The sequence below is a fragment of the Scardinius erythrophthalmus genome (genome assembly GCF_964197995.2).
Source record: "Scardinius erythrophthalmus genome assembly, chromosome: 20".
Classification (NCBI taxonomy): domain Eukaryota; kingdom Metazoa; phylum Chordata; class Actinopteri; order Cypriniformes; family Leuciscidae; genus Scardinius; species Scardinius erythrophthalmus.
Window position 1 is genome coordinate 30,349,977 of NC_138240.1, and position 27,889 is coordinate 30,377,865.

Below are 27,889 nucleotides of genomic sequence, written 5' to 3' on the forward strand. Positions count from 1 at the left end.
GCCACAACTTCATAAAAAATATGTTCCTTTAATAATACACACTTAAAATATGAACTGCAGGTAGTAGTGTGAGGTGTCCTTACGTGAGAGCCACACGAGTGCGGCTAACAGTGACGCTGGAATTCATGTTGGACCGAGACACGACTGCATTCATAGCACTGAAAACGCTTAAGTTAAATGAGCAGTTAACAGGAAAAGGGGGATGGGGTGATAAGAGCATATCTGTATGTATGTGTAGAAATCCAGTCTCTGTATTCTGATAAGCCACTAACTACAAATTTAAAAAATAAAGACACATTTGGCAACATAAACAGTGTTCCAAAGGGAGCCGGAAAAGAAACATTACCTAGGTGTGGCACATAATCCAAAATCTGTTTAATGAGGTTAATGAGCTACTGGGTTCTTCTCCGTTCTCAGACGTGTCCTTTCTGTTAAAAGTGTGCCGACATGCGCAAAATGACACGAAGTTTGGGGACGAGTCTGTTTCTGACTGCTGCAAAGACACTCCTTCCAGAAAGAGTGCTAGAAAGCAAAAGATGGGTTCGGGGACCGGTATGCTGTCATTCCTGCTGAAGGAAGTGGAGGAGGGTGGGAATGGAGAAGGCCCTGATCAGAGGTGCTGTTGGAGGAAGTACAGTAGCATGATCTCGTAGTGCTCACCGGACTCAGGACAGCGAATGCTGTGTCTCTCATTGGGGTAGATCTATGGAGAAAAAGTGTGATGACTTATTTGGTTGAGGAAAAAAAATAGTAACATTGTATATTTTTAAGACTCTGTTTTCAAACCTGTAGCTGATATGGCTTTCCTGCACGGATGAGTTGAGACACCAGGAAGTTGGTGTGGAAAAAGTGCACGTTTTCATCAAGGAACCCATGTAAAATCAGTAATCGGTTTGGCCTTGGGAAAAAAAAACAAAGGAAAAACGTTAGTGTCTAGTTAGCAAAGTGAAAAGATAATCAATTGCTAGCTATATTAGGAGTTAACTATATGGTTTGATCGAACTGGAGAGATTCATATCTTCGTCTACTCGATTAATTTCGTCTACTCGATTGATAGTTTATGTATTTTTTAAAGAAAAATCATATTAAAACTGATCAAATACAATACATCAGGCTTTTGAGGAATGCTTACTTATACATCTTTAAATCATCATTATATTGTATTGCATTGCATTATATTTAAAGCGATGCAACCCCCCAACACAATAAAAACTACAGAGATTTGATCATAAAACTAAGCATTTAAATATCATCTTACTGGGAGATATAAAGTGACAACTTATATTTATATGCATTTTTTTGCAAGTAGTGCTGGATCTCATTGATTTACATTGCAAGCTATTATAATTTCATCTTAAACTTTGGCCATATAAATTTCAGAAACCCCTTAGCTCAGTTGACACATCTGAATAAAATGTAAGTGTTTTTTCCCTCTCGCCTCAAGTATGACCTCCATATTCTCATATCTCATCCATCAGGCTTTCATGGCTCAAATAATATTAAATATGATACTCAAAAAAAAAACAAAAAAACATGCAAAATCCTGTCTAAATGCTCAAACTTAAAAAAATAAAAGAGATTTCTGACTATTATAACAAAATCCAAGCAACTTCAGATGCTGGGCTTTTTTAAGGTTAGAAGACAATCACTGAGATGAAGTTGTATGCCAAGAACATATAATTAGGGTGAACAAACGTTGCACGTCCTCTGGCCTGAGCCGCAGTAACTCACTCGTTGGGAAGTTTGTCGACGTGCAGTGCGACGGAGCCCGCCTCATATCCCTGCTGGTTATTTTCAGGCACGTCCATGTAGCGCTCGGTGTAGCCAGTATCGTATGCCATCCACACCGTCACAGGAGCTCCTGCTATGGCCACCTGGAGCACAGAATGATCAGAACAAACGTACAGATACTAATTTTAGTCTCAAAGTACACACGTTTGAAAATGTTTCTTCCCTTATATCCAAAATACAGCTCTTATTTTCTATTATGGTAATTCCAAAAGCATAAAAAAGCTAATTGACCATGATTACAATTTCAGAAAAGCAACAAAGTTCAGCAATTCAATCTCTAGTAAGGTGCATTTGAGACGCCACCTGCTGGTGAAAGCGCATGAATGGGTGGGGTTGAGGGACAGTTGAGCAAAAAAGATGATGATGTTAGATGATGACGTAACATTGGGGCAGCTGTAAATCTCACCTTGAAGATGTTTGGCCTGTGAATGAGGCCCATGAGAGAGAGGAATCCACCGTAGGACCAACCATGGATGGCAACCCGACTCAAGTCTATGAACTTGTACTTCTCTGCCACAAACTGAAGCCCCTCCACTTGATCTTCAATCTCCACCTGCCCCTGAGGTTGAGGAGAAAATAATAGGGATATGAATAAAGAGTACCGTATTCCATGTTTTATATACCTTACCTAAAGCCTGGTATGCTGCATTCAATGATCTTTACATTCAACCATGTGAAACACTCAAGGTAATTTACATGTTTCTTTCAAATACATAAACAATGTTTAAACTTACACACTGATGTTCAATAGTTTGTAGTTAGAATGATTTATTTAATGTTTTTGAAAGAAGTCTTAGTTTAGGGTCCAATTCCCACTATTAACATGCATATTACTAGGATAGTGGCTGTTTATTAGTAATTAATCACATATTAATGCCTTATTCTGCATGATCTTATTGTACATTCCTAATCCTACCCAATACCTAAAGGTAACAACTACCTTACTAAATATCAATAAGCAGAAATTAGGAGTTTATTGAGGCAAAAGTCATAGTTAATAGTTAGTTAATAGTGAGAGTTGGACACTAATCTAAAGTGTGACCGAAGTCTCACCAAGGCTGAATTCATTTGATATAAAATACAGTAAAACAATGTCGTGAAACATTACAGTTTAAAATGTTTTCTGTTTTTAAATCATTTTAAAATATCATTTATTCCTGTGATTTTAAAGTTGAATTTTCAACTGGCATTACTCCAGTTTTCAGTGTCACATGATCCTGACATTTCCTATCAATTTTGCTGCTTAACATTTTTTTTGGAAACCCATGATACACTTTGTTTCTGGATTCTTTGCTGAATGGAAAGTTTAAAAGAACAGAATTTATTTGAAATAGAAATCTTTTATAACATTCTAAATGTCTTTTGTCACCTAAATTTCTGTAATGAATTTCTGAATAAAAGTATTCATTTCCAAAAAAGAAAACTTTTGAAGTTTTGAACCACAGTGTATATACAGGCGTTGCTAGATGGCTTTGTTCTGGGTGAATGTTAAGTGGTTTCTTACTGTTCTGAGACAAAACAGCCTATCCTTTATTTATAAAACGTTAACTTGTAATTAACAAGCAGTAGTTATGTCCCAATACAAGTTATCATACAAATTGACTTCATATCACACCTAAGTAAGCTTCAATAAGCAGTGATAGAGATGAGTTGGACAGAACTGAAGGTGTCTAATTCAGTCTTTGACTGTGAGTAATAAGTGGGATCATATGTCAGAGCCAGTGTGAGCTGTCACTCAGTAATAATTTTAACACCTTAACATTTCTTGACCAACCATTCCAGCCACTTAAATTGCAGCATGATCATATTTGTGTCTATATAAAGCATTTATGCAACCTGTTTTCAACACATGCTGGCTGACCTTTTAAAAGCAGACCCTAATGTGTTAAATGTGAGGCAACTGTTTACAACTGGCTTTAAGATGTGTTTTGGCCGATTGGATCACAAGTGGACGACGCTAAATACAGGTGTAAACGGGGTCTAAGCCCCTGTTTACACCTGGTATTAAGATGCGATTTGGTCGCTAGAATCAGAAGTAGAGGAAAGAGACACATGCCCGTTTACACCTGGTCTTTTAATGCCTCTTTTGTCCACTTTCAACCACTTGTGTGGGCTTTTTCAGATATTTCTTTCTAATGGACAAAATAAGCTCCCGCACTTTACATATGAATGCGCCCGGAGAAAACAGAAAAAATACTGAGTGCAGCAACTTTCATTTCTGCACTGACAGCCGCAAGACCAGCTGAACTCTGTGAGTGTGTGATAGAAATCAGGAATGGTGAGAGAACATTGTGCTTGGTACATTCCCGTCTTCAAACCAAACTTTGGTCTCCAGCTAAATTTTAAATCCCGTCTGGCTAGCGTTGCTTCCCATAATGTTTACGCGGTTAGATCAGTAGGTGGAGAGTAGGCAGTCTTTTGCAGCTATTCAAACACATTCAACCACATGAGCATTTACATTATGAAAGCAATCCGACCAAATGAGTTTTCAACTACCTCTGGAAGTGGTCAGAATTGGACAAGCTTAAAACATTTTAGACCCCGTTTACACTTCTATTTAGCGTCATCCACTTGTGATCCGATCAACCAAAACGCATCTTAATACCTAAAACATAGGTAAAACCACCTGGCCTCTATTGTGCGTGCCGCACGCGGTTTGGACCATCTCTGCTTGTTTGTAATGCAAATATACAGCGTGGGCCATTTATATGGATACACCGTAATAACATGGGAATGGTTGGTGATATTAAAGTCCTGTTTGTGGCACATTAGTATATGTGAGGGGGCAAACTCCTCAAGATGGGTGTGGTGACCATTTAGAAGTCGGCCATCTTGGATACAACTTTTGTTTTTTTCAATAGGAAGAGGGCCATGTGACACATCAAACTTATTGGTAACGTCACAAGAAAAACAATGGTGTATTAGTTTCAACGTAACCTTATTCGTTCATGAGTTATTTACAAGTTTCTGACCACTTATAAAATGTGTTCAATGTGCTGCCCATTGTGTTGGATTGTCAATGCAACCCTGTTCTCCCACTTCACACACTGAATGGCCCCCAAGGTCTCCTGATCTGACCCCCTTAGACTTTTATCTTTGGGGTCATTTGAAGGCAATTGTCTATGGTGTGAAGATACGAGATGTGCAGCACCTGAAACTACGGATACTGGATGCCTGTGCTGGCATTTCTCCTGCGGTGTTGCTATCAGTGTGTGAAGAGTGGGAGAACAAGGTTGCATTGACAATCCAACACAATGGGCAGCACATTGAACACATTTTATAAGTGGTCAGAAACTTGTAAATAACTCATGAACGAATAAAGTTACGTTGAAACCAAGCACACCATTGTTTTTCTTGTGACATTACCAATAAGTTTGATGTGTCACATGGCCCACTTCCTATTGAAAAAACAAAAGTTGTATCCAAGATGGCCGACTTCTAAATGGCCACCATGGTCACCACCCATCTTGAGGAGTTTGCCCCCTCACATATACTAATGTGCCACAAACAGGACTTTAATATCACCAACCATTCCCATGTTATTACGGTGTATCCATATAAATGGCCCACCCTGTATAGTGGAGAGGAGTGACTTAGTCTAGCATCTTTCATTGAGTCATAGCCAATACAGTCTTAAATGAATGTGCGTGCATAGCATTTCATCTTTAATAACATGGGATTTTAGCCAAATAAAAGAAAAAGCGGAGCACTCACATAGCTACAATAAACTGTATAATCTGTAAGTTGATGAAAACGTAATGTGATGCATTTACTGCCTCAGATGAGGTCATGTGGCCGTTCAAACAAAACACACGTCCGAAATTCACTGGTCAAAAACCTTGTAACTCCATTTGAGCTTGATTTTGGTAAAATGTTAATAATAAGTTGTCTCTGGCCATATATAAAGTCACAATATCAACTTTGACAATGTGGTATTTAATTATTTAAAAAATAGTGTTTTTTCCATTTCCTGAAAAGTAGCATTTACTATATGTTAATATATATTATATGACCAATCACCTTTTTTTGTTTTAAATACAATCAAACAAACAATCTCTTCCTATGTAAGTGGCAGTTCCTTAGCAAAGATTTGCTGTGATGTTGTTCAGATGTCAAATGTCTGGCTACAATTGTAGACTGTCAATTCTAGTTACCATTTTGTTTTTAAGGGCCCCCTCAAACTTAAGGCCTCTTTGGCATGACCCTCTTCCATCAATGACCACCACTGCATAACCCAGAGACGCCAACGTGTTCAGACGCAGATACTTCACACCCTTGTAGGAGTTATTTACTAACTGCACCTAATAAACAAAAGAAAAAGGGAAACATGTTAAAATTAGACATATTTAAGAATTTACAATGCAACTTTTAGCTGTGTCACAAACCAAAATTTAAAGACATTCAATTCAGTACTGTAATTCAGAAGGCATAGCCCACCCAAAAATAAAGTGTAATCACTTACTCACTCTCACATTGTTTGTATTTTAATTCTTCCATGGGGGAATTTTTTTTTTACCAGTTGCTTTTTTCACTGCAGTTACAATAAATGGTGAGTGGAGCTTTCGAAGAACAAATGGCACCACATTCCAAACAATACAACAGTTTTCATAGAGAATCAGAGCAAAAAAAGTTTGTATTTAAATATTTCCTTCCAATGGGTTGTGAATGCCTGAAACCATATCAAATAATCAGTGAACTGAATTCAGGAACTGTATCAATTAAGTTTCACAAACAAATCACATATTGCACAAGTCATACAGGCCAAATGTATCATTTTTTTTATTGTTATTATTTTGGAGCTTTGAAAGACCCAGCCAAAGGAACATCTCGAGGGTGGTCAGAATTTACATTTTGGGTGAAACTATTACTAAATCTTAATGGGCAGTTTTCAAAAAAATCTATAGTGATACTTTTCAGCCAAACCAACCTGTGGGCCGCCGTACACAAACAGGATTGTGGGGTGTTTTTTGCCTGGTTTCAGGTTGTGTGGTTTGTACAGCATTCCATATAGGCGGAAACCGGAATTGGCAGGGAAGCTAAATATCTCAGGAGGGACATAATCAGCTGGACAACCTGCACAACACAGACAAAAGCAAACAGGTTATTAGGGCATCTGTTATTCTTTCCAACAGCTGTGCAACATCACCCTGACCTCACCTGTAGCCTCCATCATGCTCGCCCAGAACTCCGGTTCCTTGTGTATGGGGTCACTGTCAGAACCCGTCAGTTTGTAGACATGAACACACGGAGGGGTGCTCACGTTACTGTAGTGGCTAATGAACATGTCAAAGTTCTGTATTGAAACAGAACAGAGAAACAGATAGTCAGAGTGAGACTGCCGGTCATGGAACACTGTTTGGTTTGCTTCTGCAAAATATTGTAAAACAAAGCTTTTTTTATATACTGCAGGACAGTTATCTGCATCAGTTATCTGTTTAGTCATGTGTATGGTTTTCAATAAACCAGAATAATTATTAATTAAAAATGCTAGCTTGTTTAACTAACACTAATGTTTATGCAACTTGAAAAAATATGTATTAACCTTAACATAAATAACATAAACCAAGAATAATAAATGCTGTAAAAGTATTGTTTTTAGTTCACAGTACTACTGTATTATCTAACATCAATGTATACAATCGTATTCTAATGTGTTAGTGAATTGAAACATCTATTTTTCCTCACCCATGCACCCTGTAAGATACAACCCATGATGCAACGACATGAAATTCTTGACTAAAACTGCAAAAAAAAGTTGCAAATTCTGGATATTCTAAGCCAAAAATAAATGATTAACTACCAATATTCTCCAGACTATATTTCCAGGGGATTCTTTGCCAGAAATAAATACGGTTCAGCCTTTTTTTGTAAAAAATCATTTGCTATTTTTGTACGTTTCAGAATGCCATTTTGTCACCAACGATTTGGTACGCACACACACACACACACACACACACACACCTGGCTAACAGAGCAGCTGTGAGAGAAGCCCGGCTTAGTAAGTCTGACGGTTTCTCCAGGAGATTCGTAGCTCACAACATAAAGATGGTGCTCAAGTGGAGTGTCTTTAGTGCCCTGGAAGTACACCAGTTTGGTGTCTTCGTTGACCCAGATCTGCAAATATAGGTGAAAGAAAAATGTAAAAGAACGGGAATGTGTGCAAGACATATGTATTTTGAATTTGTTGAATAATACAGCAAACCTTTGATCCGTGTCTAGCCAAGACTTCCCACTCTCCACTCGTTATAGTCACCTCCTCTTCTATCTGGCATTTAAAATCATCTAATAATAATAATGACAAAAAAGGTAAGTTATTACAAGGCCCCATGCTTACATTTTGATAGAAGGACAAGCCATAGTTGTCCATAAAACCTGCAGAAATTAAAAATAAATACTTAAAGGTCCCATATGGTGAAAATGGGTTTTTATGGGATTTTGTGTGTAATATAGGCTCGGGGGTGTAAATTTAAAGCTGTGAAAATATGAAATTGCTCACTGCCGACATTTCTCCACCCCCCACAAAACTAGACCGCCTGCCAGCTAAACGGGCCAGTTAGAATTTGATGTATTTTGCTACGTGGAACCAGGGTAACCAATGGGTGTTGTGTTCCAAAACTCGACCTAGCCCCGCCTACTTTCTCGAATCCGAGAAGAAGCGGGAATCATGTCTGGAGTTCAGTCGTCCCTGAAAACCGGCCATGAGAAATGCATCATTTTATAAAACTACAAATAAGGTCGTACTATATCGTCTACTAGCGGCCTTTTCCAGGCAACAGCGGCGCACAGAGAGCCGGGGAAAGAGTAGGTGGGCGTGTGTCAGGTAACACTATGTGCCGTGCACCGGAACATAAACACAGACACATCACCGAAAGTATGATAATAGCATGAAAACACATCATTCACTCTAGTCTAAGTGGTTTCTGTGACTTTCAAACATGAACGTGAACATTCCATCCAGCAGCGAATCCAAGCGTTTGTGGGAGGGGAGAAAAAAGGCTCTCAGAAAAGTGTGGGAAAATCAACTCAACTTTTTTTTTGGTAACACTATTAAATTAGTGTTTAATAGACATATAAACAGTACAAATATAAGTTTAAGTGTCACCATATGGGACATTTAAATAAATATATAAATAAGTAAATGTAATAGGAAAATAAATAAAATAATAAATGACTTGATAAAACAAATAATTCTTTTTTTGTTCAAATTAATCCTGAATTTATTTTGTATTACTCTTTCTTTAATTTATTATTTTCTGTATTTATGTTTATTCTTTGTATTTTATCTGTACAGGGCTCGCAAAATCGCCTGCCCGACGTCCCGGGGCTATTGTGTTTTCCAGTCGGGCTACCAAAATTCATAACCGGCCTGCCCGACGGGCTATCTAAAATAGTGTTCGCGTCAGTCTTGTTATAATCAGATTCAGCGCGTTCTTCATCTTCAATCCGTAGCGGCTCAGAGCAGAGCGCACGTCAGAAAGGTGTGTGTGTGTGTGTGTGTGTGTGTGTGTGTGTGTTTATCTGAGTCTCATTGGTCTGTCAATGTCAGAATATTTTAGATGACCAATCAAATCGAAGTAGGCGGGCTTTATGTTCACAAGAAGCTGCAGAGCGCGAATTTGAGCAGAGCAACTAACTGACGCTTCAGTTTACGGTCAAGTGCGAGATAAGATGCAAGTAGCTAAACTAAACATTTCATATTTGACAGCTTTTTTAGGTCATAAATATGAAACGATAGACAAAAATAATCAGACAAACGAATATACTTTTGTCGAATTTCGCCATTTTGAACTGAAAATAGGCCTATGTAACGTGACTAATAATTAGTTTACTGTCATTGTGAGGGGACATTAGAGCATTAACAAAGCCGTTTTCATGTTAGGCACAAGATTAATAATGAATGTGTGTGTACATGTTGAGAATTAATATACAATTTGTATCCTTCAGTAAATTAAAAAAGTTCAGCTTTAGGAGGGGAAGAGACAGGGCAAGATGAGGAGACTGAGAGAAAAAGAAAGAGTGATGGATAAGAGGAGAGAGCAGGTATTGACACATAATCTACTGCCCACTGACATTGTTTTAAAGCTATTTCTTATCCTTTTTTTGGCATTCAAACGTCTTGAAATGGACATATCAGAGAAATAAAAAATGTTAACCCCCTAATAACCTTAAATGTAGGACCTAGGCCTATATGATTATAAAGCCCTGTGTTAGGAATAAGATCAATAATGAATGTGTACATACTGTGAATAAATTTAATAAACTTAGTTAGGCTACCTAGCTTTCCTAGTAGCTTTCAGTAAATTAATGCGTCTCAGAAAATGATTTATAAATCAACCTATCAGTTGACCCTATGTTTACTTCACTGACAGACAAAAATGAAAAGCCTATATCAGTCAAAGCTCAGCTTTAGGAGGGGAAGAGACAGAGCAAGAGAAAAACAAAGAGAATAGGAGTGTGATGCTGATGAGGAGCGAAAAATAATCAGCTGCCCACTTACATGGTTTTAAAGCTATTGTTATCCAATTTTTTTGGCCCTCAAAACATCTTAAAATGCACATATGTAGATCAGAGAAATCAAAATTTTCTCAGGGGTGCCCCCGAACCCCCCTAACTAGTCTACCTCACATTCGGGACCTCAGTGATGATAAAACCCTGCCATCTGCAGGTTAATGAAACTTAATAGTGAGCATTAGACCCTAAACTAAAGTGTTACTTTTTTTTTTATTATCATACCCTCATTGGGGGCTGAGCCACAGACACAGACTGATTCATTTTACATACTGGTCACACACCTTTCAGTTCAGTTAGAACCAGATGCATATTTATTGATATTTTGTGTTTTGACTACATTAATAAAATTGTCTTTTTATCTGGGCTAGTAAAATTCATTTCGGGCTACCAAAATCTGGAGAGTGGCTGCCCGAAGGGCTACCAGCGATTTTGAAATTTTGCGAGCCCTGCTGTATTATTTCTGGAAATGAGGGAGGCAGTCCTTGCAGAGCTCACACATAGAAACATTAGATATAGTGATATAGATTGGAATTTTGTACAGGATGTGGCAGATCAACTGGACAGATGTACAGTATGTTATTTTTACAGATATCACAGACACATACACATACACATACAAAGAGACATACACAACTGCATGTTTAACACTGACCTTCTGAAGGACTGTATTCTCTGGACCACTGCTGGCAGCCTGGCTGTAAGAGACTGGTTATTCTGTACAAATGGCAGAAGCCCGTTTGTGATTCGTTCACCCACAGGAAGCTGATCTTGTCATTAGTTGTTTGAATGAAGGGATAGAAGATATCATGGACCTATTGGGAAATAAGACAAGAAATGAATACAAAACAGTCAAATAAACCAAGACTATGGTCATGTTTGAAATAACATATTCTTACACTATTTTCAATTATATAGTACACAAATGTTCTGTGTGCATAGACCCTCATGACCATCTACATGGAAAATGTATCCCCAAATTATCCCACATTATGTGTACCGTTTCACATGCTGCTTTTAAAAGATTCATCCTGAGCATTTTGTGCAGTTTGCAGAAACTAGTCCTCTAGTATAACATTCCAGAATACATAGACTATCATTCAAAAGTTGGGGGGTCGGTAAGAATTTGTTTTCCTCTAATGCTCATTAAAGCTGCATTCATTTGAACAGTAATATTGTGAAATTTTACAATTTTAAAACAACTTCATATTTTAAATTTGTATTAATAAAAATGATTAATATTAAAAATAAATAATTAATTAAACGGAATATTCACCAGCCATTACTCCAGTCTTCAGTGTCACATGATCCTTCAGGAATCATTGTAATATGCTGATTTGGTGCTCAAGAAACATTTCTCATTATAATCAATGTTGAAAAGAGTTGTGCTGTTTAATATTTTTTTGGAAATGGGATTTGGCACTTTTTTTAGGATTCATTAAAGAACATAAAATTCAAAAGAACAGCATTTATTTTAAATAATAAAGACATTTATAATGTTACAACATATGTCACTTTTGATCAGTTTAATGATTCCTTGATAAAAGTATATACATATTTTTTTTTTTTTTACAGACCCCAAATTTTAATGTGTTCTTTCACATCTCTATGGCTACGTTCAAACAGCAGGTAAATGTGCAGGGTTTTTTTTTTTGCTCATATGTGACTCAGATCTGTTTTTGTCATGACAGTGTAAACTGCACAAATCACATGGAATCTGATCTTTTCCATACAGATTTGTGCCACTTCCATATATGGTCCTAAATCCGATACAGGTCAGATGTTTTGCCAACGGTCATATAGGAATTCATTCGACTTTTACATCACTGTAGATTAACGTATGTCACCAATCTGTGCTCATGGGAGTCACTTCAAAGATTTTACATACCCGAAGTTATCAAAAAAGTTATCAGTGGAAGGTCAGTGATGTGTAACTCATAAGTATTATGATGACAGCTCTATATACAAGCAAAACATGAGGGTTCGTATCATTAATGTTTAAAAGTTCTGCTGTCTTTTTCAGTATCCTCGTCTTTGTATTTTTTATATTGTGTGGATTAATTCACAAACACGTAATCGCTTACTTTAAAGTCCTATGTGTTTACTTCTGTATGACAGCGTGCTGCGTGAAGCCTTTTATCGTTTTATTGCGCATGTGGGTCAGTTCGCACTGGAATCTGATATTGGCCACATTTAAAACAACAATGTGAACAACTATAAAAAAAAAAAAATCTGATCTGAGCAATAAATTGGAATTAAGGCACCCAGTGTGAACTATATGGCATGGTGTTAAATATCTTTCATACATATGCAAGATATGCTGAAAGCTTCATGGTTGTTTCTTTTGTTTTAGTCAGTGACTAGAGCACTATCAACCAATATTAATTTTAGCCCGCACTCTGCTATATTCTAATTAGGCAAGATAATGTTACAGCTCACTCACCCCCCCTGTATATTGACCATCGTATTGGTAATCAGCCAATCTGTGGTCTGTAAACTTCGATATCAGTGCACAACTACTCTTATTATTGAAGGGTCTTACGTTGATCCAAATGTCAGTGATCTCCTCATAGATGATGAAGGGCTGGACTCCCTCAGGCATGGCCTCCACATGCTCCTCCCACTGCGGATCATCCATGCTCACGGGTATGAAGAGTGCAGGTGGTAAAAGCACTATCTGAAGCTTCTGCTGACTGCGGTCTAGTAACACTGCCCAAGCACTGGAAAGAGAGAAAATGAAGTTTTCATTTCAGTTTTAGTTACTTTTGTACATCAAGATAAACTAAAAAAAAATCCTTGGCAACTAGCTGAAAAAAAAAAACAACAACATTATTTACATATACTTTTACATAAATTATACATTTATATATACTTAAAATAAACCTTGACTGAAATAAAATAAATTTACGGTAAGTAATGAAGCTGTTTTTGATGGTTTTACCCCCGGTTTCAGAAAAGCCCTGTCCCAGACTAAAATACAAGTCTGAGCTGTTTTACCTGAAAGTAACTTGCACTGAAATATCTTAAAATATGTCAGTGCCATTGTTTTATCACAAGATCCACACCAGTAATGTATTTTTTTCTAAGGCATGTTTATAAAAGCGTTTGGAGGGCTCAAATGAACTAGGTATGAAAACACCTTAAATATCCTAATTAAACTAAGGCCTAATTCCGGCTTAATCTAAGCCCTGTCTGTGAAACCAGGCCTTAGTTTTAGTTAATAAACCCTTGTATATAAAACATACCAATTAAATGGCCAAAAAATGCCATGACAAAATCATGACACATCAAGTTTTCATGTGCAAATGAGCTTTAAATGCCACAGTGGAAGATCCATTTTTTTGTGATTAATGTCTTAAATTTTGACCTATTGCTCAAACCGAGCTAAAGTTACAGACTTCAGGCGACTTGTTTTATGGACTGGTTTTATTGTGTTTTGTTTTTCCAGAGCTTTTCAGTCCCTGATCACTGAACACTTTGAGAATTGTCTTTTTGTGTTTCACGGTATTCCTTTCATATTAAGAAAAAAAAAATATTTGTATGGACATAAAAAGATTCGGCAACTAAGACAAACAGACATTTGACGAACAGAAATGGAATACTGAACAGAGTGGATGTGGTGTGGTCACCAGCTGCTTCCAGTACTTTAGTGCATCTCATCCTCACGGACTGAGCTAGATTTGCCAGTTCTTGCTGTGAGATGTTATTCCAATCTTTCATCAAGGCCCTTGCAAGTTCTCAAGCACATCTGGTAACGTGGTTTGGCACTGCAAGGACGATCAAGCTGTCCTTCCTTTAGCTCTGTCTTAGGTGTCTTTCATTATGGACATCACAGTAATTGCTCTGGTCACATCTGCAGTCCTCATGCCTTCTGCTGCAGCCTATGGCATGTTTACACAGGTGATCAGGAAAACCTGGCCATCTTTCTCCTGCTGTTTATCCCAGTCAGTAGAAAGGTCTCTTGAGTGTCCCAAATTCTTGAAACCGTGACCTTAATTGTCTACCACCATTAATTTGTTAGTGTCTTAAAGGGGTGATATAATGCCCTTTTCACAAGATGTAAAATAAGTTTTTGATGTCCCCAGAGTGTGTATGTGAAATTTTAGCTCAAAATACCCCACAGATATTTTTATGTTTTCATGTTAAAATAGTCACTTTTTGAGGGTGAGCAAAAACGCACCGTTTTTGTGTCTGTCCCTTTAAATGCAAATGAGCTGCTGCTCTCAGCACAGAGGGCAGAGCGATTACCTCACACAGACACGCACTGAAAATTTCAACAACTTTAAGCCTTTTATGTTTAAACCGGAGTCGGACAAAATGGAGAGACTCAAGAAGAAATGACAACATGTAGAATGCAACAGGACATTTCTGAAGGGTTAGTTGATGAATTTATGCAGCTTATGTGTAGTTATCTTCTAGTCATTGTTTTTATATATACTCATTTTTAGCGCAATTTTCCACCGGACAAATTGCGATTGTTAACTCATGATTTCTGTTCTGTGCGTCTGTGCGCAGCAATCTTGCACTTCTATCTACTCCTCAACCAGACCACCTAGAGACTTCGGGTTTTCGGCATTATGTTAAGGAAGGTCTAATCTCGGGAACGCACAAAAAAAATCCAGGAAAAGATTTACTATCTCTTAGTGTTGTGATCCCATGAGATGAGAAAATTGCGCTAAAACACTCACCGAGTTATTATTACTTGTTTTTATATGAGTTTATATACATCAATGAGCCAAAACATTAAGACCAGCTGCCCAATATGCAGTTGGTCTTCAGCGAGCTGCCAAAACAGCGCTGACCCGCCGAGGCATGGACTCTACATGGAGTCCTGAGGTCTCTGGCACCAAGACATTAGCAGCAGACCCTTAAATTCCTGTAGGTTGCGAGGTGGATCGAACTTGTTGGTCCAGCACATCCCACAGATGATCAACTGGATTGAGATCAGGGGAATTTGAAGGCCAGAGCAACACCTTGAACTTTTCATCACATTCCTCAAACCATTCCTGAACAATGTGTGCAGTGTGGCAGCGATCATTATCCTGCTGAAAGAGGCCGCTTCCACCAGGCAACACCACTGTCATGAAGGGGCGTACCTGATCTGCAATAATGTTTAGGTAGGATACACGTGTCAATTTTCATATCTCAGGTTTTCCCAGCACAACATTGCCTAGAACATCACACACCCTTCACCACAGTGCATCCTGGTGCCATCACTGGTAAACAGTGCACATGTACACTACAGTCCACGTGATGTAAAACAAAACAGGACTCAGCGGACCAGGAGAAATTCTTCCACTGTTCCAAGGTCCAGTTTCGACGCTCGCATGCCCATTGTAGGTGCTTTTAAAGGTGGACAGGGATCATAATAGGCAATTTGGTTGGTCTGTGGCCACCCCATACACAGCAGAGTGTGATGCACTGTGTGTTGTGAAATTCCTCCTATAACCATCATTAAAATTGTGTGTGTCAGAGTAGACCTTCTGTTGGCTCAGACCAGACAGCATAGCCTCGTGTCCTCGTGTATCGATGAGCCTTGGGCGTCCAACACCCTATCGCCGGTTTGTGGTTTGTCCCTCCTCGGACAAATGTTGGTAAATTCTGCAACCCACAAGCCTTGCCATAACAATTTGGCCCTTTGTCAAGGTCTTTCAGATCTTTATTACTGCCCATTTCTCCTGAACCCAACACGTTTACTAAGAGAGCTGATTGTTTGCTTACCATCTAATCTAATCTATCAATATTCACCTGTGACTGGTTAAAATGTTTTGGCTCATCAGTATAAAGAAAAGACATGAGAGTGAATTTCTTTAAAGCAATTATTTGTTGTTACTTACAATTTGCCATCTTTTGTCCATCCAGCTCTCGCAATGTACTCAACCCCAGGAAAGAGTGTTGTGAATGGGAGAACAAGCTCCTTGTTTTGTGCGCTAATAATCTACAAAAAGAATAAGAGATCGTTATAAAGCCTTTTTGCCAGGCATAAAGAAAGAAAAAGTGAGCTTGGGCACAGGTACCTACCTTTCCATTCTGGTCAGTTCGAATCTCTGCTAGTTTCAGGCTAATTTGAGGGTTCTTACTTCCTAAAAGCATCGAGAGGGGATCATCAGCATTAATTATTAACATTAAGCACAACTCCATTGACAAAATATTGACAGTAAACAAAACGATGCAAAGAATATCCTGCATTTTTAAGAATTAAAGTGTTAATTATTTACTTTATACAAATAAATTTGTCCGCTTGAAATAATGAAGACTGTTGCATGCAAACTGTTATAAAGAATGCATATATCATTCATTAAAAAGAAGACCATGTTCTTGTCTCTTTATGAGAAGTGGCTTTATTTCATTTTAAGATAAATAAAGACATGTTATATGTCACAGCAGTTAAATCTGTGTCAGTATTGCATGTTCAAACTAGGGGTGTCCATGGTTAACCGATTAACCGTTAAAAATTGTGTAACCGAGTGAAACATTTTGCTCGGTTAAGTGGCGTCAATGGCGTGCATTGAATTTAGTTGTAATACATTTTTGCACCACCAGAGACCGCTAGACCAGTTTTCTAATATTAAGCGGGCAAAGAAAGCGCGCGTCCGAGAGTGAAGGCTGTGCGCGAGCCAGAAACAAACATAGTATCCGCGCCACTGATCGCAGCACAATAATATCTGTCTGCAGAGCCGCAGAGCCACAGCTTTACCCCAGCAGTTTTACCCCGGGCGTGCGCAGTTTCATCACAACAGTTTTACCCGCAGAGTCCGTTTACCGTTACATTAACCCATACAATTTGTATTATGCATTTCCTAAACATGTACTTGCTAATCAAACACTTTATATGAACAAACTACTAATCTATAAAACACAATCGGTCTTCCGACCTTTTAGTATTGTGTTGATATGCGCGAGGGAGCGAGAGCAATACAGCGCTCGTGTTGTTTGAAGGCGGTGAGAGTGCGCGCGCGCGCGGCCGGGGCTCTCTCACTGTTCTTATGCGCCCTGTCCACTGATCTAAATAATTAGTTGTTAGGCTACGACGACTTATTTGTTCCCTCGTTTTAATAAATCGTGGACACGTTGAACTAATTCCCTCCCTCATTTTGATTTAACGAATTACAACGTGGCCAAAAACAGTTTGATACTATTAATTAGAATGCTAAAGACCTATTTTTTTGTGAATTGGTGAATATTCAGGTGAATTATTTCGTGGCCACAAATTAATAATGATTAAACTATTTTTCTTACCTGTGAAGATCTCGTACAGCTTTTTATTCCTTTTTTTATTTATTTATTTTTTATTGGTGAATATTCAGGTGAATTGTTTCGTGGCCACGAATAATTAATACCTCAGCACGTTTTACAAGACCCTTCTCGATCGCAGCGGCAACGAGCACTTTGATCACTTGATTTAAAAAACAAAACATTTCAGCGCTATCGCCTAAAAAAAACGAACGAAATGAATGCTCTAGTTAACTGGAGATGTTTTGTTTATTTGTATTGGTATTCGTGTCGCGAGATGTTTCAAAAGTGGTGGGGACAATATCGACCTTAGAAAATAGTGGTGGGGACATGTCCCACCCGCAAATTACGCCTATCTCGGGGTTGCGGCGCGCACACTATGGTTAACCGAGTATTAACCGCTAAGGGCCTCGGTTAACGGTTAATGAAAAACTTGAAAACGTGCAGCCCTAGTTCAAACATTACTATCATTCATATTAACAGGTTAAGAGTAATGACTTGCTGTCCAATAGTTAAGTCAAGAACCTCTTTGACCGATTCAGTAAGAGTTATCAGTTCACTGATTCATAGGTTGTCTTTAGCAACCCAGGAGTCATTTATTCACAAAACAAACTACATTGGTTCCACTGTATGTTTGTAGTATTTTTATTTTAAATGGATTTTTTAAATGGAATTGATTCTTGGTTCCCAACCATATGTTTGTGTTGTTTTAACAGTGTGTGTTTGTGATTACCAGTGCGAGGATATCTGTACACATCTGCCTTCCGCTCCTCCAAAGCTGGTGAGGGCACATGAATAATCTCTACTTCTGATTCATCAACCTCCTCATACAGCAACTGGAGCGTTCTGCCTCCATCTGCATCTACAAGCAAACGCAAACAGAATAAGGGTATGCAGCAGGTGGTCGATGCATTTTGTGTCCAATCAGGCTAATGTACAAATGGATTTTGACCCAAATAAAACAAAAACAAAGCCTGGTTTATACCCACCGCATCTGCACAAGTGCATTCAGAAAAAATAACATCATCACGGTGTGTGCAAAACATTTGTTTGTAACTTTGCATGCGGCTCCGCTTCTGAAGGTGCACAACTTTGAGGCAATTTAAAGGGATAGTTCACCCAAAAATGAAAATTCTGTATGAAAATTCCAAACCTGTATGATTTCCTTTCTTCTGCTAAACACAAAAGAAGATATTTTAAAGAAGGTTGGTAATTAAACAGTTGCTGGTCCCCATTGACATCCATAGTATTTTTTTTTCCTACTATGGAAGTCAATGGGGTCCATCAGTCGTTTGGTTACCGACTTTCTTCAAAATATCTTCTTTTGTGTTTAGCAGAAGAAAGGAAATCATACAACTTGAAGGAGAGTAAATGATGACAGAATTTTAATTTTTGGGCGAACTATCCCTTTAATATTTGATAGAAATTCTAAAATATTTCCAGGAGAAATCTTTTTAAAAATGTCCATTAATATATTTTGTGAATAAAAACGTTGTCTAATATCATTTAAAAAAGGACATTTTATTAAAATATGTGTTACACTCTTTAATTCTTACACAATCACAAACCAGTTTCTCTTCCCCTTTCAATAAATATGAATGAGTGAGTCTTTAATGTCCAATGCGGCATCTCGTATTTACAACCTGGTCATCTCTATTTCCAAAATAATAACAATTAACTCCTTGATTTAGTACTGGATTGACCTAATATAGTTTGTACATTTACAATAAATGGCAAATGGAATGGAACGAATGCGTAAATAACAGATTCAATATGGGTTTACATTGACGTTGTCAATTTCCAACTGAAGTGTTTCTTTTAATGAAAATGTTTAAAGAAATTAGAAAATATTGTTGTTTCATTTAGTTTTATACAAATGTTCTAATATCCATATATTTTGTTCTAATATCTCAAGTAGTAATTTCAAGACAAACTGGTTTTTTTACACGATTCTTTGATTCTTTTGTAGTGTGGGTTTGGTGAAGTGTACTAAAAACAAACATCATTGTGTGTACCTTCTCACGGCTGCTTCCTGATGGTTTAGAGAACAATTACTTCAAGTCGACCCCTGTCGTTTTAAAGAACTGTACAATGGCGAGCGCGTCAAGTATAAACAAGGCTTCAGCAAGCGAAATAAAACAACCATAAACTCTCTAGGTCAGTGATTCTCACTAACTACTGTATTTATTGAAGAACAAACAGTTCTTGAAAATGTGGGAAATCATAAAATAAACTGTGGTTAATTCATTTAACCACAACTGATTGTGAATATTATGGAAATTGTGATTTTGGCGATCAACAAACCTTCAGGAGCAGCCGGAGACCACCAGTACCCGGTGAAGCGGTCAAATTCTTCCTGAATCACAAAGGTTGCGACACCAGCAGACTTCGGGTCTTCCTTGACATTATTCAATCCTGGACAAGTGTAGAAGAGATATCAGATTTCAGAAACATCTAATCACTTTAACCTGATGTTCTCTATTTATAGATCAATGTTCAAAGAGAAAAAAAAAAAATCATCCAATCATCCAAGGATTCCAGGATTTTTCTCCATATAGTGGACTTCAACGGTTAGAAGGTCCAAATTGCAGTTTTTGAAGCTGCATTGAAACTGCAATTTGGACCTTCAAACCTGTTGTACCCCACATTGAAGTCCACTATATGGAGAAAAATCCTCTAAAACCTTTATTTCTTTTCGACCAAAGAAAGAAAGACATGAACATCTTGGATGACATGGGAGTGAGTAAATTATCAAGAAATTAAAATTCTGAACTGAACTAATCCTTTAAATTGAAAAGACCCAGATTATACCCTTATTGGTAAACAACATAACTGCTGCTTTATATTAACAGTTCAACAAACCTTTATGACAGAAAGTAAGTCTTCGCTCTTCTCCAGTTTCAATATTCGTCACCCACAGGTCGTTATTATTTATGAAGGCAATGAAACTGGGATCACCGGGCGAGATCTTGGGGTCCATGCGAATCCCTGAGCACTGAGTCTTTATTTCCACAGGCTTCATTGAGGCAGCCTGCTAAACATCACATGAGTTTCAGGCATAGAGACACGCATGCATTATGAAGTAATTTCCCAGAATATTAAACAGGCATGTGATTGGCTAAGGACAAAAAAGCAGGAAAATATACTAAGACCCCCCCCCCCCATCCCGCCGATCAAACTGGTGGCAGATCTATATGGATAGTAAAGCAGGACCCATAACAACTTATTTGAACAAAAAAATATATTTTGATTTATTTTACAGCTAGTTGTGCAACATGCAACTTTTTTTGTACAGTATGACAAATGACAACTTATTTGGTGGATGTGTCGCAGTGGAAATCAAAGCCAAGTCAAGTGTCTAATCCACGCCATCAACAGTGCGCCATCAACAATTTAAAATAATTTAAAATAATTGGATTTCCATTTTTAGACTATAATTTAAATTATATTTTTTTTTCTGTGATGCAAAGCTGAATTTTCAGGATCATTACTCCAGTCCTTTAGAAATCATTCTAATATGATGATTCATTATCAAAGTTGGAAACAGTTCTGCTGCTTAATATTTTTTAATAACCTAACCTGTGATACTTTTAGGATACTTTGATGAATAAAAAGTTATAAAATTTAAAAAAAAAAAAAAAAGAAGAAGAATTTTTTTAAAAAAATAGAAATATTTTGTAACAACAATATACACTACTGGTCAGTGATTTGGGTTCAGATTTTTTTTTTCTTTCTTTTTTGAAATAAATCAATACTTTTATTCAGCAAGGATGTGTTAAATTGATAAAAAGTGATAGTAAAGAAGATTTATATTAGAAAATATTTGGATAAATGAATAAATGCAGTTCTTTTTAACCTTTTTATTCATCAAATATATTAGGCAGCAGAACTGTTTCCAACACTCATAATAAATCAGAATATTAGAATGATTTCTAAAGGATCATGTGATAGACCGGCTGTCACTGGCTGAAGACTGGAGTAATGATCCTGAAAATTCAGCTTTGCTTCACAGAAATAAATTATAATTTAAAGTATAATAAATTGAAAACCAATTATTTTAAATTGTAATAATATATCACAATATAAAAAAAAATAATCTGTATTTTTGATCAAATAAATGCAGGCTTGATGAGCAGAAGAAACTTCTTTCAAAAACAAATAGTAATGTTTCCAAACTTTTGGCCTGCACTGTATTCACCCCAAAACTGCACAACTGTAGAGTAAAACATTAATAAAAAAGTGATAATAAAAAATGTGTCTTAAAACTGACATGATTGTCACAAACTCACACAGTCTGAAGCCTCTGGGGAACTCAGAACAACTGCTAACATTAAGTAAATAACTGCCATGAAATTATATAGACTATGCAATTAGATAAACTGTTCATTCACTACATCACTTTACCTCTGTCTTTGTCCCCTTTTATCCTCTTCTCTTCTTTTTGGCACTGTATCTATCGCAGACTATAATGCTCATTTATAATGTGTCATGTAAATTCGGCCATCCGTCACAATCAGGAAACTTTCACCGCGTCTAGAACTGGCGCGAGCTGCCAGGCCCGTTTCTACGAGCCTGTGTGTTAAGCGCCCTCAAACAAAAGCAATGCTGTCTACATTGGATGCGGCATCGCGCACACTACACAACAAATTACCAACAACTGATCGCGCGCGCGCTCTGTTTCTGACGCACTTCAAGCACTCGCTGGGCGCGGAAAGATTGCATCTCTCTGCCATCTGTAACCATGTTGACGTGCCGCCCGGTGTGGCCGCGATTCGCGGCGATTGTGGTTCCGTCCCGGGTTACCATGGTGACGGCTGTGAGATTACCCCCCGGCCCCCATTTTTTTTTTTTTTTTTTTACAGATCTGCATGATTCACGTAGGTCACATTTTCAGGTCGGAAAATCCGGAATTCCGGATTAATCCGGAAAAATCACATCCCTGATTAAACCGAGGGCAGCAGAATAAAAACAGCTAGACTCACAATGAATCCGTTATGGCCGCCATCACGGCAATAGAAAAGGCTGTTGCTTGCTTGGAAGAGGAAAAGGCCGCTTTGTGGGTGATAGTCGTAGGACGTGATGCCAAAGACTCCCAGACGCTTCCTCTCACGGAGAAGCTCCTCCTCACGGGAATATACACCATGATGCGGGGTCGCCTACAGGAAGAACACGAATGAATGATATAATTAATGTGTTATTAATGTTATAATCGCTCATATATGTGGTTCTGCTGCTGTTAGCATCATATTCCTAGAACAAAACCAAGAAATTATACCTGAAAGTGATCTAACATCTGTTTCCATGATAACACCAGGAGGGCTTCTTTCCGAATCTTCTTTGGGATTTCAGAGTACAATAATGAGTTTTCTCTGCTCCCATAGGGCATTCCTATTTAAGTATGACAAGATGAAAACATTAGGAAAATTATAGAAATGAAAGAAACTTGGAACAATTTGAACAGAAAGGCAGAAAAACTTGACTCATCAGAATCAAAACATCAAAAATGTTGGTGAGACAACTAAAAGACACACTACCATTCAAAAGTTTAGGGTCAGTGAGATATTGTTTTTAAAGAAATTAATACTTTTATTCAGCAAGGACTGAATTTTATTCATCATTAGACTGATTAAATCAGTAAAGACATTTTAATCTTACAAAAGATTTATATTTCAAATAAATGTGCTTCTTTGGAACTTTCTATTCATTAAAGAATCCTGAAAAAAATGCATCACAGTTTCAACAAAAATATTGTCTTTTAATATTATCATTTTTACATATATGAAATATAAATTTATATATATTTAATATTTATATAGACAATAAATAAAAGATAATCTTTTATCTTTTATATATTATCTGTTAATCTTTTTTTAACACTGATAAGAAAGGATCATTTGACACTGAAGACTGGAGTAACAAATCAGAAAGCAGTTAATTATTAAAATAGAAAAATATATCAAAATATATTTTAAAAAGCAGTTATTCAAAATTTTAACTATTTCAGAATATTGCTATTTTTACTGTTTATTGAATATTAATCTTACAGACCCCAAACTTTAGAACAATAGTGTATAAGGTCATGTGGTGCAAACTGCAAAGTCATGTGGTCCAACCAACATGCATGAGGGGAAAAACAAAACAGGAAATGACATCAGAGGCACCCTGCAGATCCTCATGACTGTGTCTAGGTCATTACATCAGGTAATTTGACTTTTATGACAAGCCAAGTTTGCTTCAGGTTGTTTTATAATGATTCATTCCTAACAACTTGGTATGCGTCTAAAAAATTTGAAATTTAAAAACATGTTCCATTTAAAAACATACAGGCTAAAAAAACACCTATATTTTAATAACGAAATGAGGAACTGATGCATTTGTTGATACAAGAAGCTGCATTCTCATGAAAAGGAGTACCAAGGTAGTAGAGCCGGTGCGAGTGAGGGCCGGACTCATCATGCTTCTGAACGAACTGGAAGTCATGGGGTGCCTTGTTTATGATCATTCCCGAATACTTCCGGCTGCCGTGAATGATGTCACGCAAGCCATCCCATGAGTGCTTCTCCACAAAAAACTGGGAGGGGACGTCTTCCATTTCCACAACCTCTGTGCTGTCCGAGATGTCATCTACTGCGGTCATTCTGACAGCTGCAAAACTGAGCACAGGAGCGACCCATCAGCCACACACTCAAAAGACATTTGATTTATATAAAATGGGGTAATGTAAAAAAAAAAAAAAAAAAAAAACCTTGCCGTACCTTTTCCAACTACCTTCAGTGTCGTCTTCAAGTTTCAGCCTTTTTCCTCTATGCATTAACCAGCATACAACCCTCAACAAGATCTGGCAACCTGCAGGATAGAGAAGAAAACATACATGTATTTATATCATGCCTTACTTGTAATGTCTTTACATTTTTTTCATTAAGGGCTTTTCTCATGAAAATTTGATTTAATAAATCGCATGTCATGCAATTAGATTAAAACTCACAGCCATAATATAAAGAATTTTGCGATGTGTTTTTTCAGGAGCTGATATTCATTTAATAATGTTGAGCAAACATATCTGTAAATCGTGATAACTGTAAATCTCCTCCTTCCCCTTAATACAGTTTGCATTTAATCAGATGCAAGCACTGTATGCAAAATCTACCGCAGAAATGATGAGCAGTCGTTATGTACTTTCCAATAGGAGGGAAATACAAGCCACTGAGGTTTCAGAAATAACTAAGCATTAGCATGAGGAATGTTATTAATCTCGGCTCTATGTGAGAGGGTGCGAAGTTGGTAAGAGTGATGTGGAGGAGGAAGTAGGACAGACGCTATTATGCCAAAAAAAGGTGATGCTGATAATATTTTCCAGGTGGTGTCTATATATGGCTCATCTTACCATAATCTTGATGTGGTACAGTTAAGTTTAATCATTTTGTGAACCTGTCACACTGCAATGCAAACGGTGCAAAAAAGAGGTTGTCAAGGACAATAGAACAGAAGTATAAATTGGTTATTGGTGTTGCTTATTTCACATGGGAATAGATTCAATAATCATAAAAAACTAATCTGAAGTCCAAACGGTATAGAAGCTACAACAGCTTGTTTAATTGTAAGGGTTAGAGAGAGGGTGAAAACTGTAATGGAAAACTAAACAACGTTTTGCTGGTGTGACCCATTAAAAATACAACATTTGACTGACACAAGCAAAAAGCTATTCAAATAACAGTCATCCATTCAATCTGTGGAAACTGAAACTCTCAAACTGAAAGGTTTCAAAGTAGTGAACCTGCTTGTAAAGGACAAAATACACAATGTTTCCAACATGACTGTTAACCTTTCTTCTTATTCGGAAATACTGTGTTGCTCAATGCATTGTAAAAACATTATAAATTGAGCTTTTATTATTGAGTTCCAAAAGACACGTATGAGGACAAGATTCATACAGCTAGCAGCTCCTGGTTTGTATTACAGACATAATCTAACAACAGCTGCTGATCTCAATAGTATTCAACTTTAAACCTGGGTTTGCAGTGTCACTAACTGTCATTTGGCAGTTTCTTGACGAACCAGTTTAAGTGCCACAGATCAATCATTGGTTGTACTTGTTGCATTTCAAAACTAGCAAGCTGCTTTATTAAGACAGATGGGACCCAAAAACACACTCAAACATGTGTGGAAAAAAAACAAACATTAATATTAATATGATTGAAATGTTAACTTAAAAAAAAAAGGTTTAGGAATCCCTAAAGCTGCCGTTACAGGCGAGTTCAGAAGGGTTGGTCCACATTCCAAACGTGCAATTCGATTTGGGTAATAATTGATAACATGTCATCTGGATTACGTAATCAGATTCCAAAAATCAAGTACTTGTATTTAGATATACGTAATTAGGTTTGCTGCGATAGTTGGCGTTACACAGTGTTCAGCTGCACATTAATTATATAACTTGCCCAACAGGGCGCTTTATTTGTTAATAAAGCAGTCTTATTCATTTTGTTAATAAAAGATCTACGCTTAACATAAGCGAGTTTGTCATTGATTGTACTGTTTTGTAGATCTTCTTTTCATTAAAATTATAATTGCTATCCCAAAATTGACACAGAGTGAAAATAAAATGTGAAAGGTGCAGTTGTGCACGGTACCAGGATTAACAGTGTGATTAACAGTATTATTTGAATCATCACTTATGATGAAATCATGTAAATCATTTAACCATGCAATGCATTACTGTTTTTGGAAGGCTTTTGTCTTTCAAACATTAAAATTCACATAATTTCATAAGTGAATGCAATGCAAGGGATTCCCCAACTTTTTTTGTCAGCTGGACCTCTTTGACCTAATATATTTACTTGAAGTAAGCCCTTAAAATTTTAATTTAATAAGTTAGGTCAATAATTAAATTAAGTCAATAATATTAATAATCATAAATAGAATTAAGTTTACTTCACAGTTCTCTGATGTCGGGTAATGGTCATGACATGCAGGTAAACATTAAAAAAAACATCTTTTAGTAAGTATTGTTTTTAAAATTATTTATTTATTTTTTGTATGATTTAATTAACAGCTGTTCATTGAACCACACAAACCACACAAATATTACAATGTAATATTTAATGCACTTCATGTTGTTGATAAAGAATGGACTATATTTTCTCTTCATTTTTATTTTTTTATATTAATATGGTACAAGATTATCCTATTCAAATCAATGTGATAAACGAGTTAGGCCATAAGAAATCTAAAAGTAATCAGATTATATTACCTTAAATGTGTGCTGTAATGGATTACATTACAAATAACTACAATTTTTGTCCTGTAATTTGGAATCAGTAACTGACTACAATTTAAAGGTAATCTACCCAGCACTTTTCGGACTTTACGGGTGTTTCTCAATTTCTATTCGATTACAGTAACATGCGTTACTTGGATGGAAAAAGTACCGAACGCCCCATGACATCCAAACGACAGTCACTCACACATTCATGTTTAAACTCCATTAGCGCAGATGAACAGCCTTTACTGCCAACTAACACACATTTACTGAGAAGTGACATGTTTTAAACCGATCTGTAAGTGATTTGTGTGAGCCATCAGATGTTTTAGATCCCTGGAGTCAGAATCAGCTGATGAGTCAAAGACATGTTTGACCGGTTGTACGTGTGTGTTGCCTGTGCTAACAGTTAGCCGAGCTGCTATCAAATCTAGGTGACGGGAAGTCAAATCAATCCCAAAATTACACTTTTAATACATAACGATATTATTACTTGTGAACCATGTCTTCTACACAACAGATATCACGTAGAGTTGCCAGTTAATAATACTAGTAATGCTAATAATAATATCAGGTGATAATATCATGTTAGCATAAATATCTCTCTGCTTTTCCAGGTCTATCAGATGAGCTTTATACCGTCAAACACCAAAGCACCTTCATCAGCTCATCGTCAGATTATTGTATGTGATGATCGTTATGTGCGGCTGATTGTCAGAGATCATCAGCTGATTTCATGTCTGCTCGGCCTCTGTTGACGGGCCGCTCACAGCAAACCGCTTTGTTATGAACATTATCATTTCAACTCATGATCGCTCAACATCGCAAGTGGGTACTTACAGGTAGACCCTCAAAGCAAACTCTCATCTGTGACCTGTTGAATTCTTAAACGTATTTGCTGGTAAAAACAGAATCCATAAGCGCGAGAACTGCACAAAGCGACAGTCATGAGTGCTGATGAAAACCAACAGAACATCATCAGCCACACCGGAAGCGCCGCCAACCTCCTACTTCCGCTTTCCGTTTAGCCGCATTCAGTTACATTATATTAAAATGACTTTAAAAATTAATACATGAATCCGAGACATACATATATAC

At 37.2% G+C, this 27,889-nt stretch overlaps 1 protein-coding gene across 3 annotated transcripts; it reads right to left on the minus strand.

Moving 5' to 3' along the window:
* dpp9 (dipeptidyl-peptidase 9) lies at nt 1-27,815 on the minus strand. Of its 3 annotated transcripts, XM_081349305.1 has the most exons (22): nt 27,632-27,815; nt 24,288-24,378; nt 23,947-24,185; nt 22,808-22,920; nt 22,515-22,688; nt 20,395-20,566; nt 19,837-19,947; nt 18,266-18,394; nt 16,321-16,382; nt 16,137-16,237; nt 12,842-13,019; nt 10,955-11,114; nt 7,994-8,073; nt 7,753-7,905; nt 6,949-7,084; nt 6,719-6,864; nt 5,946-6,092; nt 2,198-2,350; nt 1,732-1,874; nt 787-898; nt 661-703; nt 1-566 (listed from the first exon to the last, which is right to left on the minus strand). In XM_081349305.1, exons 2-22 carry the CDS (start codon nt 24,341-24,343, stop codon nt 523-525), a joined length of 2,652 nt encoding a protein of 883 aa, XP_081205431.1. In that variant the 5' UTR covers nt 24,344-24,378; nt 27,632-27,815; the 3' UTR covers nt 1-522. The 3 variants fall into 3 exon arrangements, with proteins under 3 accessions (XP_081205431.1, XP_081205430.1, XP_081205429.1); XM_081349304.1 differs by having other exon boundaries at nt 465-703; nt 20,395-20,563; XM_081349303.1 differs by having other exon boundaries at nt 465-703.
* Nucleotides 27,816-27,889: the final 74 nt, after the last annotated feature.

Coding starts and splice junctions, on each gene's coding strand:
- dpp9 (XM_081349303.1), bottom strand. CDS start 24,343: ATGCATAGAGGAAAAAGGCTGAAACTTGAAGACGACACTGAAGGTAGT. Junction 16,383..18,265: donor GTACAGATATCCTCGCACTG/GTAATCACAAAC, acceptor CGATGCTTTTAG/GAAGTAAGAACCCTCAAATT. Junction 7,085..7,752: donor ACAGCTGCTCTGTTAGCCAG/GTGTGTGTGTGT, acceptor GTTTCAATACAG/AACTTTGACATGTTCATTAG.